Consider the following 15501-nt stretch of genomic DNA (forward strand, 5'->3'; position numbering starts at 1 on the left):
TGGAATGGTTTTGCATAAACAGTCACACAACACATTGCTATTATATGCTTTTCAAAAGAGGAAAAACCCCACTTATTTTTAGCATTTTAATATGCCCTGATGTTAAAGAAAACAAACAAAAAAATAAGTTCACATATCACATCAAAGATAATAATAATAATTATTATTATAATTCATAAAAATAATCTGACCGACCGGCAGCATTTGTTGGCTTTAGAAGGCCTCCTGTGAAAGAAACGCAGCTGAAGACACTGGAGAGCTCTTGGCAGGTGTGAGGAATTCAAGTTTTCAAAACAAGTCTGGGGGTGCTCTCTGCACTCTATGGCCCTTTGACATTGGAGGGCCGGGCAGCCAGGCTTGCATAGTAAGCGCACTGAGAGGGGTCACATTGTCCATTGGCTCCCGGGGGCCCCTGGGGACCTGCCAGGCCCGGCACACCAGCTTCACCTTGAGGGCCAGGAGGCCCTGGCATCCCATCTTTGGCATAACCAGGCTCCCCTGGGAGGCCTGAAAGAGAAACAGAATGCCCTAGTGAGTGCCCTGGTGAGTGACACGCCCAGTGTGCAGTACTCAGCAGTGTAACGTCATAGGAGATGGTTTTGCTGCCAAACTGGGATGCAGACAGCAGCTTCCATAGGTTTGGATTTGGCTAGGATGTATCTCAAGGATACAGAGAGTGTATCAGAGATCAGAGTGTCTCCTCTGAAAAAAAGATTTCCACTCCCTATGGTGACCTTGGGATGCTCAGCTCTGATATGGCTGCTCTTCTTCCATGCTGACATCATGGAGATGCACGAGACAACTAAAGACATACAGTCCTCACAGAGAGGAGGTGAGAATGGCAAAGTGGAGGCAAGAGCCAGCCTGGGGAGATAATTCACTGGTGCAGAGCATAGTGGGCACATTGTTATTTGAGGGCAATGCAAGACCAGTCTGCCAGATGCAGACAATGGAGTTAGGAGGGCTTCCCATAGCTCCTTTCCCAAGAAAGCAGTGAAGGCAAAACTTATCAATGGTGCCTAATTTCAGACTGCAGACAAACTGTATTTGCTGCTGCTTTACAGTAATAGTAAAGCAGAAGCTGTATCCCCAAGGCACAGGTGTTCAATATGACCTTTCAGAACATCTGAAGCTGCCTGAACCTCTGGGTTCAGCTTGGTCACAGGAAGACTCTGCCAAGGACAGAGAAATCACTTCACAGTGCATCTAATAATTAAAGCTTCACTTTGGATTTGACCCAAAGGTCAGTTAACTTAGCTGGAACTGAGATGGTTCATTGTACTCATTCATCAGGCTGAGGAAATAAAGGTGGCCAGAGATGATGTTAATGATACAGTTCTTCCCTTTGGGCAACATCCTGCAGAAATTGTGTCTGTTGTTTTTATGTCATCCTGATCATCTCTCTAGTACAGCAGAGACCTGTGTCCTGGCAGTGGTTCTAAGTGATGTGTTTTGTGGGATGTTCTGAATAACACACCTGGAATTCCTGGGGGACCCATTTCCCCTCGCTGACCAATGCCAGTGTCTCCTTTTTCACCCTTTGCTCCTCTTTCTCCTGTAGAGAGGGAAAGAAAAAATATGAACTGATGAATGTGGTCTACAGAACTAAGTACTAGTATAGGTCTTCCATCCACATTGAAGCTAATTTATTTGGTAAAAACAGTTCCTAATTGTGGCCAATCCTCTGAGAGAGGACATTAAGTGGAAATGAAGACTTGTCCCACTCTAGTTCTGGCCAGAGGTGCAACATACCAACAATTTCTGGTCATATTCAACACCTCTGGTTCAAGAGACTGAGGTCGCTTCAAACACCTGCATTTTGAGGACAATTTATAAGCTACTAAAAGGAAAGGTGGATGCCAAAGTCCAGTGGATACATCCTTTTATTGGCCTGCCCCAACACACCAAGTTTCACTTACCTTTGGGACCAATTGGTCCAGGTGGCCCTTCAGACCCAGTCTGTCCAGGCCGACCAGGCTCTCCTGGAGGGCCAGTTCTTCCTGGGAGTCCTTCCTTCCCAGGGGGACCAGGAGGTCCTGGTCTGCCATGGGATGCTTTTACCTGTGCAGGCTGTATCTGAGCCAGGATGTAGGGTAACTTTGCTGTGAAGAGAGGGTAATGGGTTTGTTAGACTAGAAGGACTATGCTCCAAGAGATGGAAAACCAGAACCAGGGGCCCAGTAAAGTCCCAAGTACTGTCATAGATCAATTTTCCATGGCCACCCATTTTTTTGTCCCTCCATAATCCATGACTGTGACTCTCTGATCCTCTCTAATTTATTTAAATCTCTTTTCTTGGTAGCCTTGAATTTCTCCTAAATTCCATACTTTATCATAAACATTTCTCTCATCCTCTGTACCTTGTCCTCCAAGTATCTGAAATGTCTCTTCTTTTAGTTGTGCAGATGGTGGATCCCTGTTAAACTGGGACCACTCGTGCTCTGAAAATGAGAGCCTTTTCCTATTGCTTCTGTGATGCAGAGATGCTACATGGCTGGTCTTGTTCCAGGCTGTTCCAGACAAGCACACACTGCCTGCCGTTTCAGTGCTAAGACCCTGAACAATCATGATGGATTTGGCTGGGGTGGAGTTAATTTTCTTCATGGTGGCTGGAATGGGGGTCTGTTTTGGATTTGTGCTGATAGTACAGACATGTTTTTGTTATTGCCGAGCAGGGCCCACACAGAGCCAAGGCATTTTCTGCTCTTTGTACAGCCACGTTGGGGAGGAAATTTGGGTGTTGGGAAGACACACAGCCAGAACAGGAGACCCAGACTGACCAAAGGGGAATTCCAGACCATGTGACATCAAGCTCAGTGTACAAAGAGAGGGAAGGAAGGGAGGGACATTTGCAGTGATGGTGTTTGTCTTCCCAAGTAACCATTACCTGTGTTGGGGCCCTGCTGTCCTGGAGATGGCAGAACACCTGCCTGCCCATGGGAAGCAGGGACTTAATTCCTTGCTTTGTTTTGCTTCTGGGTGCAGCTTTTGCTGTACCTATTAAACTGTCTTTATTTCGACCAATGAGTTTTCCAGCTTTTACTCTTCTGATTCTCTCCCTGATCTGGCTGGTGGGGAGTGAGTGAGTGGTGTGTGGGCCTTGGCTGCTGGCTGGGGTTACACCATGACAGCAAACTTGAGAGCTCATAAAACACTTAGCATCACATAAACATTCTACAGAATAGAGAGAGAAGAGTGTTCTTTCTTCTCTTCATTGATCTTGAATGCTTTCAGACTGGTGTGGACATTGAAGACTGAGACTGTGTAAATAAAATCTGTGAAATGATCACCCTGTTTACCTGTGATCTTTAGCGCAGAACAAAATGCCTGCAGCTGTCTGTCAGCTGCATCAAGAGCTGTGTGAGAAGGACTACAGCTCTGCATCTCACTGTCAATGGGATCAGTAGTGGTCTGCAATTCTCATACTTTGAGAGAAACAGCAGCCCATATCCCCTCCAGCCCCTCTTCTAATACTGATGAGCATCAAAAGTCATAAGCAAAAATCATGAACATTTCTTCTCCAGTTGAGACCTCAAAAGAAAGTTTATGATCTACTCTGATTACTTTCTGTGCTATTGCTGGGAAAATCAAAGCCTGGGGAACCATAAAGCACATTTCATTTCACACATCTCCCAAGCAAGCTTGCTGCAATTCTATCTTCCTTAAGCAGGAGAGGTTCAGGTGCCAGGACAGCTCTGGAAAGCATCTTTCATACTCTCAGATCCATCTTCTGGCTTCCTGGTACTGATTACTTACCATCTAGCTGTTTGGATAACTCCTCTTGGATAAGTCTCCTTAAAGTCTCTAGAGATGGGGGCTCTCCCTAAAGAGTCAGAACCACAGTGATGAGACTAGATAACCACAGTAAAGGGATCAGATAGTTATAGGACAAGGGGGAACATTTTCAAACTAAAAGAGGAAAGATTTAGATTAGATGTTAGGAAGAAATTCTTTACTGTGAGGATGGTGAGGCACTGGAATGGGTTGCCCTGAGAAGCTGTGGATGCCCACCCCCTGGAAGTGTTCAAGGCAAGCTGGGTAGGTTTTGGAGCAACCTCACCTAGTGGGTGGCATCCCTGCCTATGCTGAGTGGGCAGTTGTAAGTAGATGATCTTTGAGGTCCATCCCTTCAACCCAAAACACTCTGTGGTTCTATGATGTGCAAACTAAGGGCTCCACAAAGGGCTCAGCAGGTGCCATGTCATCACCCATCACACACAGGGCCGCAGGATGGGTGCCAAAAAGAGGAATGTAAAGGGACTCAAAACAATCACAGAATCAATTGGGCTGGAAAAGACCTCTGAGATAATGAAGTCCAGCCCTTGATTGAACACCACCATGTCAAGTAAACCATGGCACTGAGTGACACATCCAGTCTTTTCTTAAATGTCTCCAGAGACAGTGACTCCACCACTTCCATGGGCAGCCCATTCCAGTATCTAATTATCCCTTCTGTGAAGAAATTGTTTGTAGTATCCAAAATAAACCTCCCTGACACATTTTGAGATTATGTCCTCTTGTCCTATCACCAGCTGTCTGGGAGAAGAGACTAAACCCCACTTAGGCAGTTATAGAGCCTCTGATAAAATCTCCCCTGAGCCTCCCTTTCTCCAAGATGAACAAGACCAGCACCTTCAGTGTTCACAGGAGTTGGGCTCCAAATTTTCACTATCTCAGTTCCCTTCTCTGGAACTGTTCCAGAACTTCAATGTCCTTGCTGAACTTAGGGGCCCAGAACTGGACATAGAATACAATGTGTGGCCTCCCCAGTGCCCAGCACAGAGGGACAATCATGTCCCTTGTCCTGCTGGCCACACTAGTGTAGACACAGAAGGCCAGGAGGCCACCCTGCTCCTTGCCCACCTGGACATATGCTGACTCACGTTCGGCTTATGTCAACCAGCAACCATAGGGACTTTTACACTGGGCACTTTCCCGCCACTCTGCTCCCACCCTGGGGCACTGCAGGGCCTTATTGGGAATCTGAACTGGACAGGGCACAGAGGACACTGCTAGTGACTGAATGTCAACTTGTTGCAGCTCCATTCCCAGCCATTGTCGGGACTTAGCCATCCAGACAGTTAAGTCTGCCAAGGCTGCCCCTGCCAAAGCTCTGGGCTGATGGCTTTTGCAGGACTGTGCTGTGGGAGAAGGAGTCAAAGGCTTTGCTCAAGTCCAGAGAGACCATCCCCCGCTTCTCACTCAGCCCTGAGGAGGGTCACATGCTCCTCAAAGGACATCATGTTTTGCAGGCAGGACCTGCCTTTCCTAAACTCACACTGGCTGGGTTTGGTCCCTTGGCTGTCCTCTCTGGGCCGTGTGATGCCCCTCACGATGATCTGCTCCAGAACCTTGCTGAGCCCTGAGGTCGGGCTGACAGACCTGCAGTTTCCCGCATCGTCCCTGCTGCCCTTATGAGCGTGGGTGTCACACAGCTACCTCCAGCCATGTGAGACATCATTACACTCCAGGACTGATAATACAGGATGGGAGTAGCTTAGTGAGCTCTTTTGCTAGCTCCCTGAGCACCCTTGGGGTGCTCCCAGCCGGCTCCACAGACTTTAACAGTGTCTCAGTGGCTCTGCAGATCACTAATGATTTCCTCAAGAACTGCAGGGGGTCTGGTCAGCTCCTGGACACTGTCTGCCAGCTCAGGGGACTGCTTGTCCTCTGGGGAATGGATCTGCCTGTTGAAGGCTGAGGCAAAGAAGGCCTTCAGTAGCTCAGCCTTTTCCTCATCCTTCATAACCATATACCCATCACATATCCAATAAAGAATGAATATTTGGCTGTCCTTTGTTGCTAATCTTTTTAAATGAACACTTTTAAATTGTTTTTTACAGTAGTGGCGAGGTGAAGTGCTAATTGATTTTTGCCTTACTGATTTGTCTTTCTCCACGAGGTGGGAGCTAAGGGGTGAGACACATGGTGGGCTGGGTGGGAAAAGCAGCTTGGCAGAACAAAGGGCATCTTTGGGGATATTTAGGAGAGGAACATCCAAGGTGGGAAAAGGGAGAGTGGCAGGTAATTGGGAGAGGAAAAAGCATAGAAAAAGTCAAGGGGCAAAGGCCTAAAGTAGAACTTTGTGACCAAGGATGCCATGTCTCTACATGACAAGTGGTGGCAGTGCCCACCAGGCCTTTGTGACCTGCAGTTACATCGTGCCCAGAGGCCATTGTGACACAGACCCCTTCCGTGACACAGAGGGCTCTTGTAGGGCCAAACCCCTCATGTTGTCACTCTCAGGAGAGCAGTTCTCTGAGGAGGCAGCAGCTCCTCAGGAGGAAGCAGCTTTCCTGGGTGCCCTTGGCCAGTGTTTGTCACAGCACTTCCAAGATGTCAAAGAGACACGAGGCAAACGCCCACAGCCAGTCCCGTGAGGGGCAGCCGCTGCTGTCCAAGAGGCGACAGGTGAGGGACGGGAATGGAGGGAAAGGCTGCAGTGGGAACTGGGGGAGGCCTGGGGGCAGAGAGCGGCAGCCAGGCCTGGCTCCAGGCCTTGCTCTGGGGAGGAGCCGGTGCCAGGATGGCCTGGGTGAGGGAATGGCCCAGAGACAGCGAGCACAGCTGGGAACCCAGGCTGGCATGACTGCCATGGCCAGAACCTCCCTTTGGACCAGAGCTGGGCTTGCCAGAATGAGGAGGGACAGTGTACCTGCCCAGCCACCTCCATCTCACGCCTTCACCTGCTTCCCGTAGGTGCCCCAGAAACTGCCGCAGGCAGCTGTGGAGGTCACATGGGTGACCGTCACGCCCCTACACTGGGACAGACTCATCCCTAGACAGGACATTTCATGGAAACCCACAGGACATGGAATACAGGAGGACAGCCTGGAGGGTGGGCACTCAGTGCCCCTCAGTGGCACAGTCACACGGCCAAAAAGACTGTCCGTGTCAGACTTGCCACCTCTCCATGGCCCTCCATTGTCAGTGACACCTCCGTGCCACTTCAGCCCTGAAATGCCAAGAACAGCCTCGGCATGGATGAAGCTGCCCCCTCTGCCAGCAGCCCCAGCAGCCTCTGGGTCTTCTCCCAGAGGCAGAGCATGGTCTGCAGGCCCTGTTGGCAGCAGCCACCGAGACCTAGTGCCACCTTCTCCATGGGGCACTGTGGCTACTTACGGAGCTAGGGATACACCTTCCCCAGACAGCTCATCTGAAAGGCTCTGGAGAGGGTCACCAGCAAGGCAGGGCCATCGCCTGCCACCCCTGCAACGGGCAGGTGGCACGCTGCTCTGCACAGGGACCCAGCCTGACTGGAACCACCTGGACTACACCAAGATGGAGGAGCTCCCTGAGGTGCAGGAAGAGCACGGTGGCAACACCTGTGGAGACTCATATAGAGGCCTTGCCCTGTACCTGTTTGGAGAAAGGTTCACCAAGTCCACCTGCACTCAGGAGCAGTCAAGTCTCTGCCAAGAGGCAGATGCAGAGACCCAGGTGATGCACAGAGCTCCTGGCTTCAACAGTGACTCCAGCACAGACACTGGAAACTCCTCTGAGCTCCTGTCTCCTGCCTGGTTACCAGAGCAGCAGTCTGTCTCTGACAACTCACAGGGCTGGGAGACTTCTCCAGAAGAGCCAGAGGACAAGTGGGAGGAGACAGAACTCCCAGAAAGCGAGGCTCCAGGAGACAGGGACAGTGACCCACAGGGTGCATCGCTTCTTCCACTCAGTGAGGAAGACTCAGAGGCAGCAATTTCGGACCTGGACAAAGATCCCTGGGACAAGGGGCAGAGTGACTTCTTCCCCATGTCAGAGGCTGAGGAAACCTCATGCTTCTCAGCTTCTCCCTCATCTCAAAGTTCCTATGAGGAGAGGGGAACTCATCAGCTGCCAGAGCAAACCATACATGGCAAGCTGATGTGCATGGGGCCTGAAGATGATTCTGATCATCTGAAAATCAAGGCAGGGGAGCTGGAGAAGTTGGAAAAAGACATCCTCTCCTCCCTTGATGCAGAAAGTCCCTGGGTCCAGCACAGACTTTGCAGCTGGACCAAAGACTGTACAGGAGAGACTGAAAGCTATGCACAGCTCATCCCTCCTGACCTGTTTGAAGAGACGTGGTCTCTCTTTAACAACAAGGATGTGCTGTCCAGGGACACTCGGCTAGACCAGCTGCTGGCAAAGTGGGAGGAAGAAGAGCTCCCTGACAGAGACAGTGCAGGAGAGGGGGACAGTGAGCCAGAGAGCGAGTTGTCCCTCTCACTGCAAGAGGAGGGAGCAGAGCCAGCAGCTTCTCACCTGGACAGCGATCCCTGTGAGGAGGGGCACAGTGAGCCTTTCCCCATGGCACTGTTGGAAGACTCAGAGATATTTGTGGTTTGTGCCTCGCCTGCTGACACCGTGGAGGAGGCCGATGCTGCAGGCATGGAGGCTGGCTGTGCCCAGGCTGTCCCTCATCAGAAAAAGCCCTGTGGGGCTGGTGTGCTGGCAGGGGCTTGCCCGGTGCCTTCCCAGCCCCTGGTACACCAGGTCCCTGCTTCCACTGCTGGCACAGCCACAGTCCCGCAGCCCCTGGCCCCACGGCCCTGGCGCTCCATGGCCAAGAGGGCCCGGCGGGCTCTGCGCCGGCTTTTCTCCTTCAGCTGCCTCAGGGGACAGCCGGAGGAGTGAGCCCGGGGCCAGCAGCAGGAAGATTCCTAGGAGATGACTGCTCACCCATAGGGCACCACTTGCCAAAGGTAGGTCCTGCTGCCAGCCAGAATCCCTTATCCCCAAGCCAGCAGCAAGGCAGCCAGGTAAAGGAGAACTGGCTGAGGAAGGGTGACAGCACTGCCCTGTAGAATCCCACAGAAGCTGACTCCAGGCCCAGTCTGCACTGACGGCTGCATCCCTCAGGCTGCATTAGGAGCTGAGAAATGCTCCTTGGGCCTTAGCATTGCAGGCAATGGAAAGCATGCCCATTCTCCTTTCACATCGAAAATAGGAAAATGCCTCCCTGGATACCCCCAAAATGGAATGGAGAAAGGTGCTGACCCTGGAACACCAACACCTCCAAGAAAACAACTGGGGTCCCCAGAACGGAGAAGCACAGCGTGAGGACAGACTGACAGGATGCAGCTGGTTCCAAGTGTCTCAGATTGTATTCCGCTTCATCTCTCCCTTACCCTCTGTTTTCCCCTTCTTTCCATCTCACCCTACCCCACATTCATTTTTAGATAAAATCCCCATTGTTAACTTTGGTAGATGGTCTCATTGGCACCTGAACTGGCACATCAGCATGTCACACTAATGGCGTCTTAACTGGGTCACACATCTGCACTCAGCACTCGAGGTGTGGCCTCCTCTGTGCCCAGCACAGTGGGACAGTCACCACCCTCGTCCTGCTGACCACACTATGCTGACAGAGAGGGCCAGGAGACTACTGGCCTCCTTGGCCAACTGGACACATGCCGGCTCACGTCTGGCCACTGTCGGCTCCTGGGCCTTTCCCACTGGGCAGCCTTCCAGCTGCTCTGCCCTCAGCCTGGGGCACTGCAGGGCCTTGTGCGGACACAAGGGCAGAACCCAGGCCTTATTCTTCTTGAACTTCATTGCACTGGCTTCACATCATCCATCCAGTCTATATCATCCCCCAAACAGAGCCCTCCTACCCTTCAGATACTCCATCTACCTTGGTGTCATCACAAATTTACTGCTGACGGTACCCTTGATGGCCTTGCCCACATCAGCAGGACAGACACTGAACAGGACTGGGCACTAATAGTGACTGGAAGCCAACCCATTGCAGCTCCATTCCCCTCCACACTCTGGTCACAGCCATCCTGACAGTTCCTAAGGCAGCCAAGAGTGCCCCTGCCCAAGCCCTGGGCTGACAGCCTTTCCAGGAATGTGCTGTGGGAACAGAGCCAAAAGGCATTCTCAGTTTCCAGCCTTCTGGCAAACTGCGGGTCAATGGTTTAAGCAGGGAGCCTGGTCTCCCCACTAGTTGCAGTACTGTTCCCACCACCATCCTTAGGAAAATCTCCTTCCTATTCACTCATAGGAGAATTTGCAGAAGTCACATTAGGAAACATCTCTCCCCTACCAGATCCCAGTGGTGATCCTATGTTCTTTTTCATCACGGCATGTTTCCTTGCAGAGAGTGCATGTGCCCCAAAGGTTCTAATGCTGGCTATCTGGACTTCCTGAAAACACTCATATTGGATGTATCCCCTGCCAGCAGGCCTTATCTCAGGAAACAGAAGCCAGTTAATGCATATGATACCTATTCTTCCAAACCAGTAGAAGGTTTTGTCTGATTTCAGGCTGTTGAACAGAGACAGGGCATGTGGTTGTCTGGCCTTTGCCTCCTACCCAGCTCCCAAGGCACAGTATCTTTCATCCTTTCTCTTAATTCTTTTTTGCTGCTGCTGTTGTACAGCTGTAATAGCTGTAAAAACTCAAAGTAATGTGAACTACAACTCTGGACGATGCAACTAAAAAAATTATGAAAGCATTTTTGATAGGTGGAAGAATTTTTTAGATTGTAAATAATATTGTAAATAGATTTTAGGGTTGCCAGGCTCTTGCCTTTATAAGAACTCAAAAGAAAATTGTAGACGTGTTAAATAATAAACCATTTCAAGCAGAAAGATCGAGTATTTTCTTTTATAAATCAGAAAGTGAGATGTTCCACTCGAAATACACTTTTCTTTTTTTTGGCAAAAAGAATTCTTTGCATTTCTGTCAGTTTTGAAAATACTTCTGGTCAACCTAAAGATTGCATTCTTTTCTGCATCAACTGCTTGCAAAAGTGTTGCTTTTCCCTCACACTTTTAACATACAAAGATGCAGTTTGTGTTCTCTATGTTTATGAAAAACTAGTGAGTTCTTCTGAATCAGAAGTTATTCTTCATTAAAAAATGATATCTTATTAAATAGCTAAGTGACATTTTAATTTTAATCAATAGCATAGCTGATAAATACAGAGTTGGTCCATTTACCGCCTCCTTCCTGACACAAATTTTGCATGAGAAAAAGATGTGTCACTGGTGACAAAAGAAACAATTTTATTATTAAGTACTATGGCTCTTAGTGTATATCCCACTAAGTAAACATAATTGCAGAGCATAATTTAAAGGCTTACAAATTATCTTTTCAAGTTTTAACCCCATTAGTTAAATTAAGTTTTCATAATCATCACTTGATTTCAAACACGAAGAAATGCTTTGTCTAAAATTTAGTCAGTTTTTACATCAGAGATTATTCTCTGTTTATTCTCCTCAGAGATGATCTCCAATTCATCCTGTCATGGTTTGACCAGGAAGGAGTGGGAATTCTGGGAAGCTGTGGTCAAACCAATGAAGGTTTTGGGTTTCATACTGACACCTGGTGTAGCCAGTGGGGTTTGGACACACCTCCGAGAATACACAGGGGTTAAAAGCAAGGCACTGCCCTGGCACTTCCTCTTTTGGACATCGTCAGGCGAAGAGGTCAGATCTCTTCCCCCGCCCGGCCCACTGCTGCTGGGCGGGGGAGGGGCCGCCATGCGGTAGGCCTGGGGCCTGGACAGAGGTGGGGGTTGAGGGGGCTTTCAAGGATGGAAGGGTGGGGAGCCCCAAGAGACATCGAGACATCGGGCAGCCAGCCCCCCCCCCAGGAGAGAGAGAGAGAGAGCCGGCGGCACCGAATGTGATGGCAGCCAGCCAGGAGGAGAAGGGGGAGGGAGAGCGGCCGGCCGCAGCAGCAGCACGTGTGGGAGTATCATCTCGTCCCAGGACAGACAGAGACTGAAAACTTTTAACCCTTTCTTGCATGATTGGGGCCTTGCAAAAATGCTAATCCTCCTCGAAGCTGAATAAGAAGGGAGATAAGAGATGAGATGAGATAAGATAAGGACCTGGCCCGGAGAATGTGGAGATGATTGGATGGGGAGAGATGATTTGGAGTGGCCTTTTGGCTAGACTTTTCTCGTGGCTATGGACTCAGTTGTTCTTGTGACACAGACTGCATTTAGGGGGAGGCAGTGCCTCAAAACCAGGAAGGTTCTTTGTGAGGACTCCCCGGCCCCAGGGGGTTGGAAAAATATGGGGGGGACAGAGGTCCCAAAAGCAGAGACTGTGCCTTTTTGGAGTGAGACAAAGCATCTTTGAAAGACAACCCTAAAAGCAGCTCTGGTCCATGCCGTCAGTGGTGAGAGCACTGGGCATGGAAGGACGATGTTACAAGCGGCAGAAGGACTTTTTTTCTTCCGGGCAGTGCCGAAGTAACAGAGAAGCACACTAGGTTTCAGTGTGTTTCCAAGAGAAGCCTATGGAACGAGAAGGACTCCTTTCCTCTTCATGAACTGATGTTTGAGTATACTGAAGTGTTGTGCCGGGCTGGGCAGTTGTTTTGGGAGAATGTATTGGATTGGGAAAGTCAGGTGGTGGGGGAGGAGGAAAATGGTTTTTTTTGTAAAGTTTTCAATTCTTTTTTTTTTTTTTCCTTATAGTCTCTCCCTATTTTCCTGTAGTTTAAGTAATAAAGTGGTCTTTATGTTTAAGTTAAAGCCTGTTTTGCTTATTCCTAGTCACATCTCACAGCAGACACCAAAGTGAGGCATTTTCATGAGGGGCACTGGCTCTGTGCCAGGCTCAAACCATGACAATCCTCAGGATGGGCACAGTGGCTTCACTGCTGTTGGTAGTTTTTCTCATTCTGCAACATAAACCACCCTCAGGCATTCTCAGTAGTGAGACTGTTTCCCAACAGGGGGGAGGAAAAAAAAAAGAGGGAGAATATTAAACAAAAATAGTATTTCATGAATTCTGATGAGCTGACTACAGGACTTCCAGGAATAGAGCAGTGACCTTTCCACAGCTCAGCATTTTTTCTCTCGTAACAACCAGCAGCAGAGGAAGGTGTTAGTCCTCTGTATGAAGTGCTACACATTATTGTCCTCCTAGAAAGAATATTTTTTTACACTCCAATGCCAAGGTCAACATCACAGGAATGGATTTAGGCATTTAGGGGTAAAAGCTGTCAGCAACTGGACACACTGACTATGAGTCTGGATTATTTAGCTCCCCTGAAGTGCAAGTCAACACCCACATAAGCCTTTCCTAATTTCCACCCATGGAAGCGTCTGAGGCTAGGTTGGACACAGCTTGGAGCAACCTGGTCTAGTGGAAGGTGTCCCTAACCTGGCAGGGGGGTGGAACTGATGGTCTTCAAGGTTTCTTCTAACCCAAACCACTCTATGATTCCATGATTCCCTGACATGTGCTACAGCTCCCCTTTATGGGTATTAAGAGCTAAAAGCACTGCCTCCCTGTTAAAACATACTCCTGCTCCAGTTTCTGTCATTCTCAATGTACTCTGAGGCACTTTTCTGATCCCTGTGGCAGCAAAATTACTGTGCAAAGCCTTTTTCTGGCAACCTTACCCTTGGTCCTGGAAATCCTGGCTGCCCCGGAGGACCGGGAGGACCAACTTGCCCAGTGTCTCCTGGAGGTCCGTGGGGACCCATCAGTCCTGGATGGCCCTTGTGACCAGGTATCCCAGGATCACCTGGAGGACCCTTTTCTCCTCGAAGGCCTTTTTCACCTTTGATGCCAGGCTCTCCCTAAGTGAAGAGAAGGACATTACCACCACAAAATAAGAAGCAAACTTCTGATTTCCAAACACAGAGAAACACTCACAGCTGAGCTGGCAAAGTTGCTGAGTGCAACATCTGGTGCACTACAAATGAATCACAAATTGTTCTGATGGAGAATGATTAAAGAGACCTGGAAGACTGAGAAGCACTGGCTTCACTTTTGAATGACCTCTGCCCCCAGGCCCTAACTCAGAATAGCTCTCTTTATTTCATCATAATCAAATAACTGGTAATGTTCTCCAACTTACCCTCTCTCCTTTGGAGCCAATTGCACCCTGTTTCCCTGGTGTGCCCTGCAAGAAAATAAAGGTAAGCATAAAAGAACCGTCCATAATAAAAGTGAATAATGAAACATATGCCTTTGTAATGATTCCTGTGACCCCAGGAAAATTTACTTCCATGACAACCCCACAGTTTCCTGAGAGCTTTCTCTTTTGCTCTCAAAAGAAAAATAAATCAAAACAAAAACCAAAAACCAACCAAACAAAAAACCCCAAACAAACAAAAAACAGCAAAAGCCCCCGCCCCAACCACATGACAAGCAGGTTTAGGAGAGTGATTCTCTTTCTTCACTCCCCTTTGGTGAGACCCCACCTGGAGTGCTGTGTCCAGCTGTGATGCCAGAATATTACCAAGGCCATGAACCTGTTAGAGAAGCTCAAATGAGGCCACAAAGATGCTCAAATGAGGTCACAAAGATGCCCAAAGGGTTGGAGCACCTCTTCTGCGGATTCAGGCTGAGAGAGCTGGGGTTACTCAGCCTGAAGGAGAGAAGGCTCTGGGGGAACCTCAGAGTCCCTTCCAGAATTAAAAGGGGGTTTATAAGAAAAATGGTGACGAACTTTTTTGTCAGGCACTGTAGTGACAGGACAAGAGGTAAATGGCTTCACAATCAGAAAGGGTGATATTTGGTAGAAATTTTTCACTGTGAGGGTGGTGAGGCACTGGAACAGGTTGTCCAGAGAGGTTGTGAATGTCCCATCTCTGGAATGGTTGAAAAATCAGGTTGAATGGGGTTCTGAGCAACCTGGTCTAGTGGAAGATGTCTCTGCCCCTGGCAGGGTGGGTTGAAATCGATGATATTTAAGATCCCTTCCAACCCAAATCATTCTATGAAAAAAAACCCCAATTTGTTTCAACCCTGGTAACACCCTTGACGATTTTTTTCCCTGTGTCACCAGTCTTATATTGAAACAACAGTGAATTTAACTTACCTCTTTTCCAGGAGGACCTTTCTCTCCTGGTTCTCCCTAAGACACACAGAAAGTGGATTTAGCATCACACTGGAGGAGCTGGAAGAAAGACTCTACCTAATACTCATAAGTGTTGCTTTGTGTTAACAACACAAGTTTTTTCTACACAGTAGCAGGTTTGCATGATTTATCCTTATCCTACTGCTATTGGTCATTCCTGGATAGACACATCCTGCTATTTGGAAAGCATTTTTTAGTGAATTTGCATCCCATGTAAACATAAATAACAGGAAGTAATTTCTAACAAACCAGCTGAGGGCAGATCTTTCACTGTGTGTTCCTGCTTCCAACACACTTTGCTCCTTTTTCTTACTAACAATTCCTGAAGTTTCATACACTTTATATGGTCTTGTTTAACTTAAGGAGCACCAGCATTATACCCATAAGTATAATGGCATCAGCATTATACCCATAAGTGTCTGAAGATGTAAGTGAAGTAAATTTTGTCAGTAGAAGTACCATCTTGTATTACACCAGCTGGAAAAACACATACAGAGGTTTAAAGAATTTTAAGCGAAGTGCTCACCTGTCTTTCAGAACTGTATTAAATAATCTTAATTTCAATAAGTACCCTTGCAGAATTATTTACACATATCTTTTTTTTTTTTCATTTTTAATGTGAAAATTAGATAATATAGTTTCCATTTTAGTATTTCAATGAAAAAAAAATCACTGCAGTCCTGA

General features: G+C 48.4%; 1 protein-coding gene across 1 annotated transcript in view; it reads right to left on the reverse strand.

Moving 5' to 3' along the window:
- Nucleotides 1-233: 233 nt before the first annotated feature.
- LOC135443415 (collagen alpha-1(XXII) chain-like) overlaps nt 234-15501 on the reverse strand; it is a 43949-nt gene continuing 28681 nt past the window's right edge. Inside the window, exons 18-24 of the mRNA XM_064703630.1 lie at nt 14779-14814; nt 13813-13857; nt 13352-13531; nt 3757-3823; nt 1920-2102; nt 1478-1555; nt 234-507 (exon numbers count right to left, since the gene is read on the reverse strand). Coding sequence (XP_064559700.1) covers nt 320-507; nt 1478-1555; nt 1920-2102; nt 3757-3823; nt 13352-13531; nt 13813-13857; nt 14779-14814 — 777 coding nt within the window. The 3' untranslated portion in view covers nt 234-319. The remainder of the gene's footprint in view (nt 508-1477; nt 1556-1919; nt 2103-3756; nt 3824-13351; nt 13532-13812; nt 13858-14778; nt 14815-15501) is intronic.

The sequence above is a fragment of the Zonotrichia leucophrys genome, chromosome 2 (assembly GCF_028769735.1).
Source record: "Zonotrichia leucophrys gambelii isolate GWCS_2022_RI chromosome 2, RI_Zleu_2.0, whole genome shotgun sequence".
NCBI lineage: Eukaryota > Metazoa > Chordata > Aves > Passeriformes > Passerellidae > Zonotrichia > Zonotrichia leucophrys.